General features: G+C 40.3%; 1 protein-coding gene across 1 annotated transcript in view; it reads right to left on the bottom strand.

Annotated features, from left to right (window-relative positions):
* Window positions 1–19,028, bottom strand: part of FAT4 (FAT atypical cadherin 4) — a 133,231-nt gene that overhangs the window by 19,892 nt on the left and 94,311 nt on the right. The window contains exons 7-11 of the mRNA XM_056855939.1: window positions 18,050–18,230; window positions 14,988–15,238; window positions 8,298–12,638; window positions 3,524–3,628; window positions 115–422 (exon numbers count right to left, since the gene is read on the bottom strand). Of these exons, the coding sequence (XP_056711917.1) occupies window positions 115–422; window positions 3,524–3,628; window positions 8,298–12,638; window positions 14,988–15,238; window positions 18,050–18,230 (5,186 nt within the window). The remainder of the gene's footprint in view (window positions 1–114; window positions 423–3,523; window positions 3,629–8,297; window positions 12,639–14,987; window positions 15,239–18,049; window positions 18,231–19,028) is intronic.

Genomic DNA, 19,028 nt, shown 5'->3' with positions numbered 1-19,028 from the left:
TGTAACTAGTACAATTCTGCTTTTATCACATGCATTTTGTATTAATTTGAAAAAAAAACGGAACTGGAATTGAATTAGCTTTATTTAATTAATTTCAAGTTGAAGAACGCTTACCATTCCAGCCCTCCGGGCAATAACAGTGTGAAACTGCCCATCAGACACTTTCTTTGTTGTGGTAAGTTTGTATGTGCCACTGCCAAGGTTGTACGAGAATCTTAGCCTTTCTTCTGTTATTTCCAGGGCTAGGAATTCTGCTCGATCTCCAGTCTGGTTGTCATAGTTATACAACATTAGAGCATTACTTTGGATAGTTGCAAACTTTATGTAAATATAATTGTTGTTTGGATCCATACTGGGAAATTCCATATAAGATAGTTCTTCAAATCCATAGCTATTTACTTCACAATGCTTTCCAAAAACACCTATATAAATAAAAAGCATACCAATTATCTGTCAGTGCTTAATCACATTTGAAATGTATTCCATTTGTTGAAGAGGCTGTCAAAAGTAAAGATACTGGGCGTGGTCCAGTGAAGTTAAAACCCACTTATTCTAATAAGGGTGTTTGTCTTCCAATGGGATATAAAATATTTATAATAAAAAAATTAAAGTTTGTTTCATTATGACAGTTCTCGAGAGAACAAAATTGAAATATGCACCAGGAGCATTTTTTAACTCATTTGCTATGCATTCTAAAGCAAAATGTTGCTCTGCTTAGCAACATTTTAATTGGATTTAAATATTAATACGACATTTTCATTCATACTGTGCCAAATGCTAAGTTATTTGGGTATCTCAGAGTTAGGAACTGGATTTGCTAACTGGATTTGCTATCTTAAGAAATACATAATCACATTTAGATAAATGATATTATACAGTTTTGAACCCTGATCTACATGCACATTTTTCTACTCTGCATTCCCCATTTCAGAGGACTTTTCACATATTCATGTTCAGTGAAAGTATGGAAGATGGGGATAGGATGGCACCTGCTGCCCCCACCTCTGATCTCAGATAAAGATCTAAATGTACAGCTGAAGCCCAAGCCCCCTGACTTCACAAATACACCTTCTGCACATACAATTTAAATATGGGTAGTTCTTAACTGTAGGAGCCCCGCGGTGCAGAATGGTAAGCTGCAGTACTGCAGTCAAAACTCAATCCCGACAGCAGTCAGTTTCAGTTAGCCAGCTCAAGGTTGACTCAGCCTTCCATCCTTTCAAGTCGGTAAAATGAGCACCCAGCTTGCTGGGGGTAAAGCGTAGATGACTGGGGAAGGCAATGGCATACCATCCCATAAACACCGTCTGCCTAGTAAATGTTGTGATGTGACATCACTCCATGGGTCCGTAATGACCCAGTGCTTGCACAGGGGACTACCTTTACCATTATCTTTAGTTCTTAACTGATCATATCTAGGGTTGCCAGGTCCCTCCTGGACAGTAGTGAAGGCTGGGGGATAGGGTTGCCAGCTCTAAGTTTGGAAACTCCTAGAGATTTGGGGGTGGGGCTTGTGGAGAACAGGGACCTCAGTGGGGTACATCCAAAGCAGCCATTTTCTCCAGGGAAACTCATCTTTGTAGTCTAGAGATGAACTGTAAAGACAGCGGATCCCCAGGTCCCAACTGGAGGCTGACATCCCTAATCATACCATCAAATGAACCCATAAAGATCATGAGTAGAGGCAGCGGGTACAATTCTGGAGCTTGCTCTACACGTTCCGTTAATGTATGAAAGGGTTCATTTCCTTTCAAAAATAATAATTTACAGAATACCAATCAATGCATTCTCTCATTCTCCTATTGTATTAATCTGCATATGCTGCTTTTGTTTCCCGTATTTTAAGGGTTTTTGTTACTTCAGAATTAAGACAAAACTCTTTTGCTTTCAACATTTGCTTGCTATGTCAAATAATATGGAACAAAAATGGGAGCCAAAAATGAAACCACTGGCAGTTATTCCTTTGATTTAGCAGTTCACCGTCTATTATTCTTTAGATCTCAAGTCAACATATAAGGTATTTCACAGAGTGCTTGTGGTATTTTTTTTTTTTTACTATGAACTGGCTTGAAACCTATGGACCCTATACATTGCCTGTATTCATATTTTGGTTCAAATAGGAATTCCTTTATAAATAATATTTTTAAAAATCTTTTAAAACACCTGTTAACATTTTAAGTGTTTAAGATACAGAACAGACTCCCTAATTTCTGAATTGGAAAGCAGAATGTAGCCAAGAATGAAAAATACATAGGGAGAAGAAAGACTTGGACCAGAAGTTAGTCTGTGGGAGAGTGGGATTTGGGGTAAACAAAAGAAAAAAGAGGGAGGGGGGTCTGGGTTAGGAAGAAAGGGGAAAGTGGTATGGGGATATGGAAACTGAGATAACTGAGATTTGGGATCAGGAGGAGAAGAATGGGATCTGAAAATAGGATAGAGAAAAGAGGGACGGGTTTAGAAGCAAGGAGGAAAGACAGCATTTACATTTACAATCTGATGACTGGTTTAGACGTGTAATGGAATTCAGTGATAAGGAGGTGACAGAGTGGCAAGGTGGTAGAATGAATAGTACCACTTCAGGGGAAGGATTGGATCTTTCACAGGTACCCTACATCAATAATGTAAAATGGGAAACTAGCACAGGATATGAAGGGCTAATGTGCTATTTTTTTTTAATTTGTAGGAAGCTTTTCAACATGAAAACATTGGAAATGTGACTCTCCTCACCTGCTGTCTGAAGTAGTACAGCCCATGCTGCCACTTCAGAATTCTGCCCCTCTTTCTGTTTGTACAGCAGAGGCCTGAGGAGAAGTGGGATCTACCATTAGAAGAGTGTTGCCAACCGCCAGGTGGGGCCTGTAGACCTTCCAGAATTACAACTCATCTCCGGACTACAGAGGTCAGTTTCCCTGCAGGGAATGGCTGCTTCGGAGGATGGACTCTATGACATCGCATCACTTGCTAAACTCTCTTCCCAAACTTCAACTCCTCAAACTCTGTCCCCACAAATCTCCAGGAATTTCCCAACCTGTATTTGTCAACCCTATATTAAGAAGGTGGAAGATTGGGATTAGAGGATGGATTTGAGGCTGGGATAAGACTAGCAATGACGGGTTACACCCCCCCCCAAGAGGTCTCAGTTCCTTCACTGACTAAGCTGTCTCTACACTGAACCTTCGTTAAAGCTAATAAAGTTATTAAACTGACTGAACAGGAAGGCACCTTTTGGAAGCAAGAATCCCTGCAATGGGGAAGTTAAGTTTAGCGCTCTTTGTTCCTCCATTTGTTCAGGAGGTTGAGTCAACTAAAGATACAAGAGATATAAAGATGCTGTTTTTATGTCTCTGTATGTATTTTCTCTCTGGTTTTAATTGTTTTAATGTTTTTTTATGGTTTTAATGGTTTTAAGATGTGATTCTATTATGTATGTTTTTAATTTGTTAGCTGCCTTTGTGCCCTGTGATGGCAGAAAGGCAGGGTATAAATTTTGTAAAATAAATAAATAACATAATTTCCCACTTACCAAATGGACAATGGCAGTAATATCCTTCCACTCCATTTTGACAGGTTCCGCCATTGAAACAAGGGTTGCATTCACAGTAATTGACAGTGGAGTCACACATTTTCCCTGTGACAGAATCAAGTGTTGCAAGATTAGAGATTTGTAGTAAAATGCATTTGGACAATTCACCTTACCAATAAACTGGGACTTTTTTTATTTTTTTTATTTATTTTTTTAGGAAATAATAATCCAAATCAGGGCACAGAAGGAATTTGGTAATTTATTTCAAAGTGAACGGAATAGAGTTTATTTTGTCAATCTGAGTTGGTTTCCTGGGGTAGTCTTTTTTAATGGAGAGAAAAGAAATATCACTACAGAGTAGCAGTATCCTGTAATACATCCATGGTACCTTACAGATGTGTCATAACATGCTGAAAGTGAGGTGCAAGACCAGGCAATTTAAGCAGAGCAGGCCTCAGAAGCTGGAATATATGGGTCTTAGTTTTCCAGAAGGACCTTTCAATGACTTGAGACTGCTGCTGCTTCTTTTCATGGCTACACCTACTGGAGAAGTGATGGCAACCATGAAAGCAAGGAATTGGAGGAGAAGCCACTACCTGCTTGCTTGTTCACTGGCTGGGTGAGGAGCAAATGGCACCAAAGACAGGCCCTACTGAAAGGCAGCTCACGAGTCAATAGTCACCACTAAAACCTGGAGTCAGCCCTAAATTCAGCCACCAAGACTAATGTTACATTACATTACTCTTGTAAGGAAAATGTATAAGAATTGGACTTTGTTCAGGGCATGGCTGTCAACTTCTTGTTAATATGAATGATGTAAACAGTCTTAATTTAACTTTCCTCAAACTTTCCTATTTATTCATTACAGAACTACTTGAATATGAAGTTGTTTATCACTGCAAGGAATTCTCAGCATGGTGCAAATTGCACCATTTTATTGCCTTTGTAGAGATTCCTCCACAGAATTTAATTAAAATTTCAAGCCTGAAGAGGGGTTGATTTTTTAAAATACATTCCTCGGGCTATTTTTTCCTCAAAAAAAAAAAACCATTTCACAGCTCTCTAATTAATTGCATATGTTTCAAATAATAATGTTTTCATGAGTGAAAACAATGAATTGCTTGGGTAAATCATTCCCCTGAAGTTAAACAAATTACCAAATGACTAGCTTTGTAAACTTTCAAGGGCTGAGAGTGGCTCATCTCCAAGTTTCAATTTCAAGGATTTTGATCTCTTTGCCCATTCCAAACACACTGGTCAAGGACTAATTCTGATGTGACGGGGGAGATAACACTTGTACCGTAAGTGCATACTCAAAAGTATCAAAATTCATTAGGACGAAAATTATGAAGATGCTTTCAACATCTATATGCACCCCCTCGCCCAGTTGGTTTGGAGTTTCAGGCTTGGGTGCCATCAGTATGCTGATGACACCCAGCTACATCTGTTGATGGGCGGCCAGGTGTCTGGAGGCCATGGTGAAATGGTTAAGACAGAATGACCTGAAATTGAACCCACTGAAGACGGAGGTCCTGTGGCTGGGTCGGGGAGTCATTGCTCTTTTTGTGATCAGAGAGTGATGGAAGTTTGGAGTTTTAATATTTAACCAGTTTTCTTTGGGATGCAACATTATATAAACCCAGTATTAAAGCTTGTAAAAATGCCTTCCACAGAATTATATGGTTTGGGGGCAAGCATAGGATGTTGTAAACTTTGATATTTGACAGTTTTTTCCTCTCTCACTTTCCTTCATGATACCATATAATATAATAAGTGCATTTCAAACAGATGCAGGATGGAAAGAAATAGAGTAGAGATGGAAAGGAATACTACTAATAGCCTTCCATTATTATTATTATTATTATTATTATTATTATTATTATTATTATTATTAGTGGTCCAGTGTCGTGTAGTGGTTAAGAGTGTTGGACTAATATCTGGGAGACCTGGGTTCGAATCCCCACTTGTGCCATGGAAGCTTGCTGGGTGACCTTGGCCCAGTCACACACTCTCAGCCTAACCTGCCTCACAGGGTTGTTGTGAAGAGAAAATGGAGGAGAGGAGAATGATGTAAGCTGCCTTGGGCCCCCATTTGGGAGAAAGGTGGGGTACAAAGGAAGCAAAAATAATTTAAAAAGTTTGCTGGTGACAATATTGAAAATTATTTGCTACATCAAATTTTCATATGTGATATTGCAGTTCAAAACTACAGGGGAAAGAAGCATTTTAAAGGATCACCTTTTTGATACTCTTTCCCATCAGCTTCTTTTAAAAACATTTGAAAACATTTAACAAAAATATCATTCATTCCTTATACCTAAGGACCCAAAATGGAAAAAACAAAAATTCACAGAAAGAGCAGGTGATATGCTACTGTATATCACAAGTTACATTCCATCTTGCAGCTGATACTTTCCAAAACTAAGCATGATAATCATTAGTAGACATAATTATAACAGATTGCTTCAACCTTGATGTTACACTGAGGTAATCTTTCATTACAGCTGTGCTCATTGGAACCAACTTAATTTGCCTCTATAGAGAGATGAGGTGCGATGCAGCTGGCTAAACATAATAAATCAGTGAAAATCTCTCTACCTTCCCTGTCTTGAACTCAGCCGTTCTAGTGCTCTATAACTTAGAAATTTGAATCCTCAGGGAAGAGAAAGCTTAAATTAGGAGGTATCTGTCATTATAGACAAGAAGCACAGTCTCCTGACTCAACTACACAACCACACAGACATAGACACACACAACCAACAGGATGGTAATTAACTGGCAAATGCATTCTGGGAGATCCATGCACACTGGTCTGAGTGTTTTGGAGGGTGTGATGGAAAAAGATGCCCTAAATAAAAGCATTCACATTTCTGTTGTAGTTATTTTTGGTCAAATACGGCATTGCATTATTTTGGGAGGGAAGAAAACACAACCTTTCTCACAAACTGGTCACCCTCAAAATAATGTATAGGAAAACACTACAAACTCCCTTTGTGTCTCAGTTTTCAAGCAGACTGGGAAAATCAATGTGTTAAGATGTGGGGAAATGTCACATGTGCCAGGCATCAGATAGGCCATTCAAACCAGCAGATCACTGGAGTTTCATTAACCCCAATTGTAAACAACAAGGGGTGATGTAACTCCATTTTGCTGTTGCTACAATGAATGTTCTGCTGGCCTGTCCCAGTGAGCATATGCTTATTTAACCTCCAGTGCTAATGACTTAAAGAGTTACTCACAATTGTGCCATGGAATTATTCTGCTATGCTGCTGGCCAAATAATTTGATGCGCTGATTCATTGTGAAATATAATCTCAGATCATTAAATTAATTAGAACAGCCATTCGGATACAAATAATTACTTGTGACCTGAGGCTCAGCAGGCTCTACTGATGGTGTACATAGAAAAATCCGATCAGTGGCTTTTATGCCAAGAAAGCTTTCTCAGAAAACATATGTTGTTTGCCACAGATGTTCTTGAAAAGCAAGCATGACGTTGACAGCTCTTGGTTTTTTTTTCTATACAAAGCAGCATCTTTTGTATTTAACTGATCAATTTAATAGACTCAAAATATTGATGCTTATACAATGTTCTCTGTGGCAGGAGGATGGAACGGAGGTGTGCATGCTTAAATGCTGGCTTGTTTCTGACAAGTGCAAAATCAAGGTTTTGTGAAATTCTCATGCTTCATTCTCATGCTTAATATCCAGGTTCAATTTAAATGTGATGCTGGTGAAGCAACAGCATTTTCCAGGGGTTGGTGGGGGGTGGGTGGCTTTGCACTACTAGCACAGCACCTTTTTCAAAAGAGGTCTCTATGCAGCACAAGTAACTGCTTTGCCCAGGTAGCAGACAAGTTTAAATGAGATGTGCGAGCACAAAGCCCCACTGGTACTTGCTTCTTTGCCCCGACATCATATTTAAATCTGGCCTTACAAAGAGAAGGTGTGTTGGTACACTTCTGTTTATACTGCATCATGGCTTGGATCCAGACTAGATGTCCTCTCTCCTCCAGGAACAGGATATTAGGGGGCATTTTGGGCAGCCACAGGAGGGGCAGAAGCAGAAAAAACTCTGCTCTACATACACAAGTCCTTGCACCTATAGAAACATTAGCCTGGACACAACTCCATGTCAGATTGCATGTGGGGCTCACATGACTGAATGCTCTTCTATGATGAAAAATCATGGTGCATTGCAACTATGTATCAGAAAGAAAGACACGACCGTTTTCTAGGAGTTGGAATAATTTGTTTGTTTTTTGTAGAAAAGTATCCATCATATGAGCTTTGCCTACGGTCGGAATTGGCACACCAGGACACTCATCTGCCATCTTATTTGCTTTTTCTGAGCGCTGGACTTTATATAGACTTGCCACGAAAACATTTATTTTTCTGGAGGTGAGACTGATAAGAAAATAATGTTGCTAGCATTTAACTTTGATTTACTTAATCATGGTATTATGCACTGTGAATGAAGAGACTATGAATGGAGGCTTACTACGTGGCCACCAGTGTACATCAGTCTAAACTTGCTTTACAGGAGTGATGTGAATATCAAATAGGAGAGGAATGCATATGCTACTCTAAACCCCTTGGGGAAAGCATAGGATACAAATCTAGTAAGTAAAGATTATTTCTAGGCTGTCTTTTCAACCAGAATTTATATTCTCAACAACAATCCAACAACAACACATCCTTAAGATACTGTTAGTTAACTTCTCTTGTATCTATAATAACTGCACACAGGAAAACAGTTTTTGTACATTCTTACCTGTATAGCCAGTTTTACAAACACAGTTGAAGTTTCCTGGGAAGTTCTGGCAGAGAGCACCATTTTTACAGGGACTTGACAGGCACTCATTAATATCTCTTTCACAAGCCATTCCTGTGAAACCAATGGAACAACTGCAAGAGAATCCTCCCACCAGGTTCTGGCAAGTCCCACCGTTGTGGCAAGGGGATGGAAGACATTCATCTATGTCTACTTCACACAATGTTCCGTCATATCCTGCCATACACCTGCATGTAAAAGGCTGGAGTGGCTCGTTTGACACAATGATAACTGGCACACTCTCATAGCTGATAAACTTAGGGCTGACACTTAATTTTCTCAAACAGCTACCACCATTCCGACAAGGATTTTCTAAACATGAATCATGGTCCACAGATTCTATTCGAACTCCACTTTGGCGGAAGAGGATTTCTTTGATGCTTTCAAAGAAAGTAGTCACACCACCAGGATTCACATACTGATAGTTGTTCCGCTTCACAGCCACCATCAAGAACGTCCGGTTATTCCTCCCATAAACCCCAAAGAGTTGCACAGTTGTTCCTAATCCTGTTAACTGGGAATTAGCAATTCTCAGAAAATGGAGGTAATGATTGGTCAGAAATTCTTTCAGAGATTGTACATTAAGACGAAGAAGGATGCTGTTATCAATAGTGGCATTATTGAATCCTGAAAAGAAAACTCGAACGCTGCTAGTAACTGAGCTGTGCAGTCCATCGTTGCTTAGGACTGTCAGATCAAATGTCCCATCAGTGGACCTTGCCACAGAACAAAGATCACAGGTGCCTGCTGGAACATTGAAGAGGGTTGTCACTCCTGAAGTAAGAGAGCACTGGAAGCTGTCTAAAACATCTGGATCCTGAGGTTTTACATTGCCCAATATTCCACCAGGGAACAGGCTGCCATAATAACTGACAAATATTTCTACTGATCTAGGCTGTGATGGGTTATCATTTTGGTCTATTACTTTTATACGCACAGTTCCCGTGGAAGACATCTGAGGAGTGCCTGAGTCTCTGGTAACCACTGACAAATAGAAGTCACTGATCTGTTCTCTGTCAATTTCTCTTGTTGTAGTCAAAACTCCAGCAGTGCTGAGACTAAAATAACTGGTTGCTGTGCCAGTGCTAAGTAAGTAATAAGAAAAGGGGCCTTGGTTCAGAGGAAGATCAGGATCTGATGATTGAAGTGTCATCACAAGTGTTCCTGCACGGTTGTTTTCCATGATTTTTCCTTCCATGGTGGAAAGAGTGGGTCCATTATCATTGATATCTTCTAAAGTTACCAACAGAGAGGCACTTCCAGTAGCTGAAGGTGCTCCTGAGTCAATTGCTAATACAGTTAAATTGTACACTGGTATGTTTTCTCGATCCAATTCTGCAGTCACTGTAACTTGTCCTGTCTGGGGGTTAATGGAAAAGGCACCATTGTAGTTCCCATTGCCAATAAAATAGGAGAATCGATTCCAGCTAGGGAGAGAGTCAGAGTCAAAGGCACTTACAAATGTGACGTGGGTCCCAGGAGGAACACCTTCACTAATCTGTACATTATACATTTTCAAACTGAAAACAGGGGGATCATTGGCATCTAGTATAGTGATATTCACAACTACTTCATCTATATCTGCACCACGAATGCTTCCAGCATTTTTTGCAAGTACCTTCAGAGAGATTCTTTCTTCCTTTTCCCTGTCAAGCAGCCCTGTGACATAAATCTGCCCGCTACTGTCGTCAATCTGGAAACCCTTTTTTCTGCTGTTGCCAAAGATAAGGTAGTGAACTTCTCCATCAGTTCCCATATCACGGTCGCTTGCAAACACTTCTCCTACAGTGGTGCCATTAGAAGCTGCTTCAGAAACCTCAAAATAATAAAGCTTTGACACAAATCGTGGCACATACTCATTTGTTCCTTCTAAATGGATGTTGACGCTAGCAAAGCTGCATCTCTCTTCATCTGGAACATTAAAGGCTTTTATAGTGAGGTGATAGCTTTGTTTGGTTTCATAATCCAAAAAACCTTGTGTAGTGATAGTTCCAGTATTGGGATCAATAACAAACAGGTCACTGTCCGAAGACTGAACTGCATAGGCAATCACAGCATTAGGTCCAGAGTCAATATCAGTTGCGTTGAGACGGATAACAGTTGTGCCACTAGGAGCGTTTTCTAAAACACTTGGAAAGTAATCTTCTGGGCTGAAAGTTGGAGAATTGTCATTCACATCAATAACATTGACTGTGATGCTGCAGTATCCAGTTCTAGCAACCCATCCTCCATCTACAGCACTAACAGTCATCTCGTGCTTTTGGCATAACTCATAATCAAGGGGCTTGGCAAGCCTTAATGCACCGGTAGTTGTGTTAATTGCAAAGTTTCCAAGCTTGTTTCCAGAAGAAATGTTGTATTTGATTAGACCATTCATAGCGGCATCTTTGTCCCTTGCTGATACAGTCCTGAGAATAGCCCCGACAGCATGACTCTCAGGAACTGTTATGGTTGAATGGTTTGGGGAGAACTCTGGTGTATGATAATTTTCCTCGGTTACTATTATCTGCACAGTTGTCTCTGATGAGAGAGGAGGGTTCCCTTTATCTTTTGCTTTAACTTTTATTAGAAAGTTTTGATTCATATAATTCATTAGTGAAGATGCTACTGAAATCCAGCCTGTGTTACTGTCCAGATTAAATTTCTCTGTTAGGCTGTCATTTGAAATGATGTATTCCACTTCTGAATTCAGACCAAAATCTTTAGCATCAACAGCAGTAACTTTAATCAGCTTTGTACCAACAGCTACATTTTTAGTGACAGGTGTAAAATATTGGCTAGATGTGAACTGTGGTGCATTGTCATTACTGTCCACTATGTTGATTGTAACTGTTGTTTCACTCAGCAAAGGAGGGCTGCCTCGATCTGAGGAGGTAACTATGAAACTGTGTCTGTTAAGATTGGAGCCACTGGAGTTCTGGAACTTTAAAGATTGCTTGTTAAAAATCTCCCCTGTAGAAGCATTAATTCGGAAAAACTCTGACTGGGATTTTATGAAATAGAAGACCTGTCCATTGGAGCCTTCATCTGGATCTGTTGCAGATATCTGGGTAATCTTTGACCCAACTTCGTTAAATTCAGGACAATCCAAGTAATATGATGGCTTTGTAAATCGCGGGGAATTGTCATTGACGTCTGTCACAAATATGGTTACATCTGTGCTTACTGTCCAACCGGAGTCATGTGCTGAAACTCTGATTCTGTAGCGATCTGTATCTTCACGATTCAGAAGCCTGCTGATTGTTATATCTCCTGTATTGGGATTTATGACAAATGGTATATTTGTATCCCTTATTGAATATCTGCTGATAGCATTCATGCCAATGTCTTCATCTGAAGTTGTGACTCGTGTAACAGTGTAACCCAAAGGTGCATTTTCAGGCACTAGAGCACTGAATATCTGAGAAAATTTAGGTGCATTATCATTTTCATCTAAAACATTAATAACTACTTGGACAGTTGAACTCTGAACAGAGGTACCTCTGTCTGTTGCCTTTATAGTTAGCGTATATTGGGCCACATGCTCTCTGTCTAAAGGTCTGACACTTCTTATTTCACCATTAGCATGATGGATACTGAAACTGTTCTCCTTATTGCCACTGATTATTTCATAATTTAACTGTCCATTCGCACCACTGTCCTTGTCCACAGCAGTGACAGTAATTATTTTACTTGGTGAAAGGTTCTCCAGTACTTCAACAATTAATGGGTCTTGTTCAAAAACTGGTGCATTATCATTTATGTCTATCACCATAATTTCTAGCTTTACATAGGAAGAAAATGGGGGAAAGCCCGTATCCCTTGCCTCAATCCACACAACATACTTTTGTATTGTTTCATAATCCAAAGGTTGGTTGATGGAAAACTGCCCTGTTAGTTGGTCAATTTGAAAGGTGTTGCCAAAATTACCACTGGCAATGTAGTACGACAAAGAACCACCTCTGGATGACAGTCCAGAAACAGAAGTGACTAAGGTGCCAACTGCTTGATTTTCAGGAAACATGAAAGTGTGCTGTTCGGCTTGAACCCGAGGAAAATCTTCTCTTTTCACAAATCTTACAGTCACAGTTGTAGAATCTGTCTTTGGGTGTAAGCCTCCATCTTTCACATTAACAGAGAAGGTCACTTCAGAAGTCCCAGAGAGTCTGTCAGCAGCCATAATCGCCCCTCGCTTTGGATCAATGTGAAATTTTTCAGAATTCTTTCCCGAAAGAGAATAATGAAGCTCAGAGTTAGGTCCGGCATCGGCATCTGTAACTGTGACTGCAAATACAAATGTACCTACAAAAGAAGATGAAAAGAAAATAATTAATTATCCGAAATGAATGTTTGTGTCTACACTGATAATTAGGCCCACAAGCAGATTTAATATTCATGCTCTGGGATATGTTTCCTTCTTTTCATAGTAATAACATTAATTAGAGAGGACAGAGTTTTAGGAGCTGGAAGCACTCAACAGTATCAAAGTATGCAACATTTATCCTGAACATCAGGTGGTGACAATCTCACAAGAGTTCACAAAGTTGTTATCTCTATGGAAAAATATATAAGATGCTTTTGAGCGTATTTAGTCAATGTAAGTTGTATCATCTTCAATAACACCTTACATTCAAGCAAATGAGTTTAGGATTTTGTTGTTAGAGTAGCAATGAAGATGTTGACATATGCATTTATGCTATCCTGCTTTTCTTCCCAATGAGAACGCAAAACAACTCAGGCCATAGTTTTCCTCTCTGCCATTTTTTCACTTCAACCCTGTGAGGTAGGTTAGGCTGAGAGAGTGCGCCTGTCCCTAAATCACCCAGCGAGCTTCCATGGTAGAGTGTGGATTCAAACCCAGGCCTCCCAGTTTCCTAGTTCGTCACTGTATCCACTAAACCACTCTGCCTCCATCTCTATTATAAATTCTACTGATCAATATTTATTATTACAGTACAAAACTGGATTGTCAAGACTGTAGGTTTATCTACTTTTTTATTCTTACACATGACACATATACATGTAGGTGTCCATTTAAATAGCATGATTTCCATTTGCAAATTAAACATGTATGGATGCAGTAGACTGGAAATATACCCAAAACTGTAGTTTTACAGCTTGATACTATCCCTATTTACTCAGAGGTAAGCATCATTGGATTCAATATGCTTACTCACAAGTAAACACAGGATTGGTTTCTAATTATGAAATCCCAAGCAGTTGTACACCCTTGAAATCAATGAGCTTAGACTAGTATAACTCTGTTTAGGACTGCACTGTTTATCTAAATGAGATCTGTACTGAAACAGAAAGCTGAGTTTTATGAACTTTGTTGCCCCTCCCTTTTGTATGACTGTTTGCAAGGAGAAAAACGATACTGTTCAATTGTCAAGGAAACTAGACTAATGCAACTAGATTCAAGTCCATAGTACCTTAGAGAACAAGAAGATTTTTAGGGTATAAGCTTCCAAGAATCAAAGCTCTCTTTGTCAGATAGGCTAAGGTATTCTGTCATGCTGTGGAGGGCTGCCAAGCAATGAAGCCACAAGTGCAGCTTGGCAAGAATAAGTCGCTTGATCCAATTGGATGCATATCTGTACAACGATGGAGAGAGGGATGCACACCCAGATTTATTCCAGATATGTAACAGATTTATTATGCTTTCTGACTCAATATGTGATGCTTACTTAGCTGTATTGGGCACTGTCTTGCAATGCTTCATTGGTGACTTCATTGCCAGTTTCTCTCCTCCATTCAGAATGAGGTCAATGCAAGGGCAGAAATAATTTGATTGGTTATGTGATCCATTAGCTATGATCAGGTATCCAGAGATACAACTATTGTTGAAAAATTGGTATCAAATCAGTTGTAAGGAAAGGTAATGAACACAGCCGTACACACTCATAACAAGGAATGCTGCTGTCAAGCGTCTTTAGAAAATATCTCGAGCCCTCTAAAATCATTTTGTACTAAAAATGATACAACCACATAGAGATGTTACTTCATCAAATCAATTTAAAGGATGTGCTATATTAAATAAATCAAAGGGCCCATTGTGACTTATGAGAGAGTTTAACAGATATAAAAAACCCAAAAACAAATACATAAATTAAAACTATATTAACTAGTAATTAAAATGGAACAACAATAAAATATTAATGTCCCTTCATCAATCCTTGTTTTGATCTTTGCTTGTGCAAAGCCCAAGTAAATAAGTCTGACGCTATCTTTAAAAGACTTGGACTGTGGCAAGTCTCTAAGGAAAGGCTGATCCACAGACGTGCAGCAACCACAAAAGTCTACTATTCACAAGAATTATAAGACCATGATATATAGAAAGTATAGCCAAGAAAGTTTTTTAGTTATTTCAGTGTATTCCAAATGTTTTACTGAATAATCCTTATGATCAGAATGATGTACAGAAGCCAAGGCTTAGAAATTGGGTTGGTCCACAACTAGGGAGGCATTTTCTTATGGCAGTGCTAGGTCCCTTGGCCACAAGAAGCTGGTCTGTTAGTCTGCTGTCTCATTGTAATATTATCTTCTTCTTAAAATCTCAGTGATCATTGCAGTTACATGGCTTATTATCTTGGGTTGTCATTATACCGTTGAAACTGCCAGGATACCATTATGATGAATTGTTGAGCTTACCTGAACTTGTAGGTGACGGAATATGAGTGACATAAGGGTGATGTTGAAATTTGGGAGGGTTATCATTGATGTCAGCAAGAGTGACAAGAACACTTGTGGAGCTGGAAAGAGACCTCGGGGAGCCACCATCTTTGGCCATGATGATCAAAGTGTAATTCTCCTTAGTTTCTCGGTCCAGCAAAGCACTTGTGATTATTTGACCAGTTGAAGGGTTGATTGTGAACTGAGCATTTCCACCACTAAGGCTGTAGCTGTACAAAAATAAGAAAAGATATAATATTTATCTCAGTGTGAAATATATTGGTTTACGGTTTACTATTGGACAAATTTTACATCCTAAAAATAAGGAACGGTTGTAGTCCATCCATACACTGTTACCAAGGAAATATAAATATGAATAAACAAATAAATGAAGCTGCCACCCTGATACCACTCATTTCTGTTCATAACTAAGGGTATGACTTCAGCCTAAATGAATATACTGAGATATATTGGTTTAAAACCAGTGGTGATTTCTGATACTATTTAGTTCATTTTCTCCCTCCAGTCATCTGTATATCTAATTCCCACATGTGCCCTGTGAGTGCAGATACTTAAATCAGCACACAAGGGGCACACTTCCCCCAACAGATTTTTCTGCAGACTTGGGGGACCCCCGGAGTCTGCAGAAAAATCTAAAAAATTTTTTTAATGGGGGAGTTAAATCCCCCAATCTAAATACAGCATTGTCTGAGCATGTGCAGACAACACACTTATCCCCTAGAGCCCGGTGGTGGTTGCGGTGGCAGAGGAGCCTGGGATCCATGGTGGCTGGCATCGGGATCCATGCTGGGCTCGGCTATCAAGGCCAGGCACCGCATGGATCCACGGTGAAGCCTGGGAGAGAGCAGTGGAGCCCATCTGGGGCAAAGCCCTTCTGCGGAGGCAGCAGAACCCATCCGAGGCAGGGGAGCCTGGGAGCCCCTATAAGTCTTTCCCACCTCTCTCAACCCCATCTACCTCACAGGGTGTGTGTTGTAGGGAGGGGAAGGGAAGGTGATTGTAAGACGGTTTGATTCTTCCTTAAGTGGTAGAGAAAGTCAGCATATAAAAGCCAACTTGTCTTTGTCGGCATATAAAAACCAACTCTTCTTCTCCTCTTTCTCCTCCTCCTTCTTCTCCTTCTCCTCCTCCTCCTCCCTGGGCTAGTGGTTCAGCCCTCTGATGACTCTTGCCCTAAACAATAAGGAAGCTGCTTGCCCTCACAGTACCTACTTCATTTCCCAGCAGCAGTGTCCTGTGCTGGGTCTTCAGGTGGCTGAGCATGCTACCATTGGAGAGGTGGCTCAAATCCTGTCCACGCTTGAGCAGCATGTTACAGTGCATGCACTCAGCCATCCCAGCATCTGTTGCACACTGGCAAAAATGCTTCCAGATTATTGACTTCTTGGGAGCTCCAGTTTTTGACTGCATGCTCCTAACAGGGATTTCTGCTAACTTATCATCACTACTAGCTCCAGCAACTGGTAAAGAAAGTACAGCTGGAGGGGCATGGGTGATTTCAGCGTCACATGCTTCTGAAACAGTGCCCACCTGAGTCCCCTCAGTCCCCTCTTCCCCCACATCATATGTGCACTTGCAGGAGAGTTCCCCCCAACCACAATGCTGCTTTGCATAGGAGGGATATGCGGGGAATGGGGGCTGGGGATAAACCCTTCCTTGATTGCATCTGATATGATGGAGCTGCATGGTATGGAAGGCAATGTCTGGTTCTCTTCATAAATCTCTCGCCCAACCACAAAAGCAGCAGCACTGCTGCTGCCCAAGCTGACAGTGTCAGTCTGAGTGTGGATGCCATTGTTGTCCTTCCCTGGCATTTCAGCTCTTTGGGAGAAAAGTGCCTTCTTCACTATCTTTTTTGGCCCCTTGCCCCGGCTGTCATGGCTGGATGGCACAAAATGTGTCACTGGAACATGTCTGAAGTTCACTCATATCTCTCTTACCTTGAACCAGAGGCATCTCTTCCACCTCACTGGCAGACACACTCTCTCTACTGCTGCCTGCTGCTCTTTGATAGTGCCAGTGCTGAACAAGGCAGCTGGGTGACAGATTTTGGGTGGGAGGTCATAGTAGCAGTTGGCTGTCTTTTCCTTCTCCCACTCCTCTCAGTAGAAGCTGCTGCAGTGGGGGCAGGAAGCATTCCTGCAACCTTCCCAAAGAGCCTACTTCTCCTACCACACCCATGTTTCATACTGCCTGCAGACTATCCAAAGAAGAACAGTATCTGATTCTGCTACAGCAGAACACAGCCCTTCCCAATGAAAATCACACACAGAGACAATAAATCTATTAACTAAACCTAATTTTAAACTGCCTCTATGTATAACAAAATCTTATTCTCCTGCCTGATATACCCCAAAGGGGCTTAAACCTAATATAAAATTTCCCTGTTTATAATGTATTAATATATGAATCTACTCATCTAAATCTTATTCCTAACTATATTAAGTAAATAAGATACAACGAGATGTAGAGAATGTAATGTAAGTTGAGGTGTTCAGAAAAGGACACAGAGAAAACTGCTGTAGGCTTGTACAAGACAGAACATATCCCAATGGCAAGGGCTCAGGATATTTATAAGCAGCTATACCCACTTTTCAATTGGAAATAACCAATGCAAAAATACCTTCTGGTGTTTGTGCCTGCTTCTAGATTTCATTGGTGCAGAACAGGCTTTGCTCTCACCCCCTCCCCCTCCCTTGGGAAATCCATGGCCACACCAATCAGGGGCCACTGAGTTCTCTGCCCACACAACCCTTGCAGCCAGTGTCTGAGGAATTTTAAGGTTCAAGCAATGCTTGAGAAATAGGTTTCACTTTCTACCACTGAACCATGGCCCTCTCCCCCATAATGTTCGGCTACTGTATTTCTGTTGTCACCAATGTTATACTTGCAGAAAATACAAGACAGGTTACATCATCCTCATTTGTCCTTTGTACATATTTGTTATTCATGAAGGACACATAGGGGTAAAAACAGGTCCTAGAGTATGGCATTAATAGTACCACAAGCAAAGATCATACCTGATAATAGCATTCACTGATGCATCAGCATCTGAAGAATTTACAAGTAAAACATCTGTCCCTGTGGGCGCATCCTCTGCAATGGTTTTGGAATACATATTAAAGGCAAATTTAGGGACATTATCGTTGACATCATCTACTTTGACAGCAATAGTCCCGGTGCCAGTAAGGGCAGGACTTCCTAGGGAAAAGAAGAGATTTAAAATGCTAGAGGCTACACACATGACAATACTATTACTGGATATGCCACTCTTCATTTATTATCTCACACTTGAACATGCCACAGTTCACAGAGCTGGAAAGCCAAATCCCTGCCATGAACAATATTACCTTTGTTTGTAAAGACAGTCATCTGAACTCAAAGTATCACAAACTGTCACAAGACAATTTTGACCCTCATATCAGCAAGTAAAGTGATTGACCTAAATTTCCTGTTTACAAAAGAAATTTAACAAAAAGCAAAAACCTTCACTGTAAGAACAGCTAAGCTGATCGCTACAATAGGTCTACTGTAAGTAAGGGTAGAACTAAACATTACATGCAAACACATATAAAAAATCTGCACAGCAGCTTTTCACTCAACGTATTTTAAGTTGCCACACAGTGAGAAGGACAAGATAATGATTAAGAGGAGACAGGATAGAGGAATATATAATTTTCCATGGTTTGGAGAGAGTGGATAGGAAGAAGCTTCCTCTCCCATAATATTAGAACCTGGAGTCACCCACTGATGCTAAAGGGTGGGAGATTCAGGATAGGCAAAATAAAATATTTCCTCACGTAGCACATAGTTAAATTGTGGAACTTGTTGCCACAGGATGTGGGGGGATGGTTGCCAACTTGAAGCCTTTAAAGGGGGAGTAGATTAATTCATGGAGGACAGGGTTATCAATGGCTACTAGTCAATGGCTGTCTACTCCCTGCAGTACCGGAGGTTGGACAATCTCATTCATTGGCTTATATATCCACACTAAAATAA

Source organism: Euleptes europaea, chromosome 9 (genome assembly GCF_029931775.1).
Source record: "Euleptes europaea isolate rEulEur1 chromosome 9, rEulEur1.hap1, whole genome shotgun sequence".
Classification (NCBI taxonomy): Eukaryota; Metazoa; Chordata; class Lepidosauria; order Squamata; family Sphaerodactylidae; genus Euleptes; species Euleptes europaea.
This window is presented reverse-complemented; position numbering and strand designations above follow the sequence as displayed.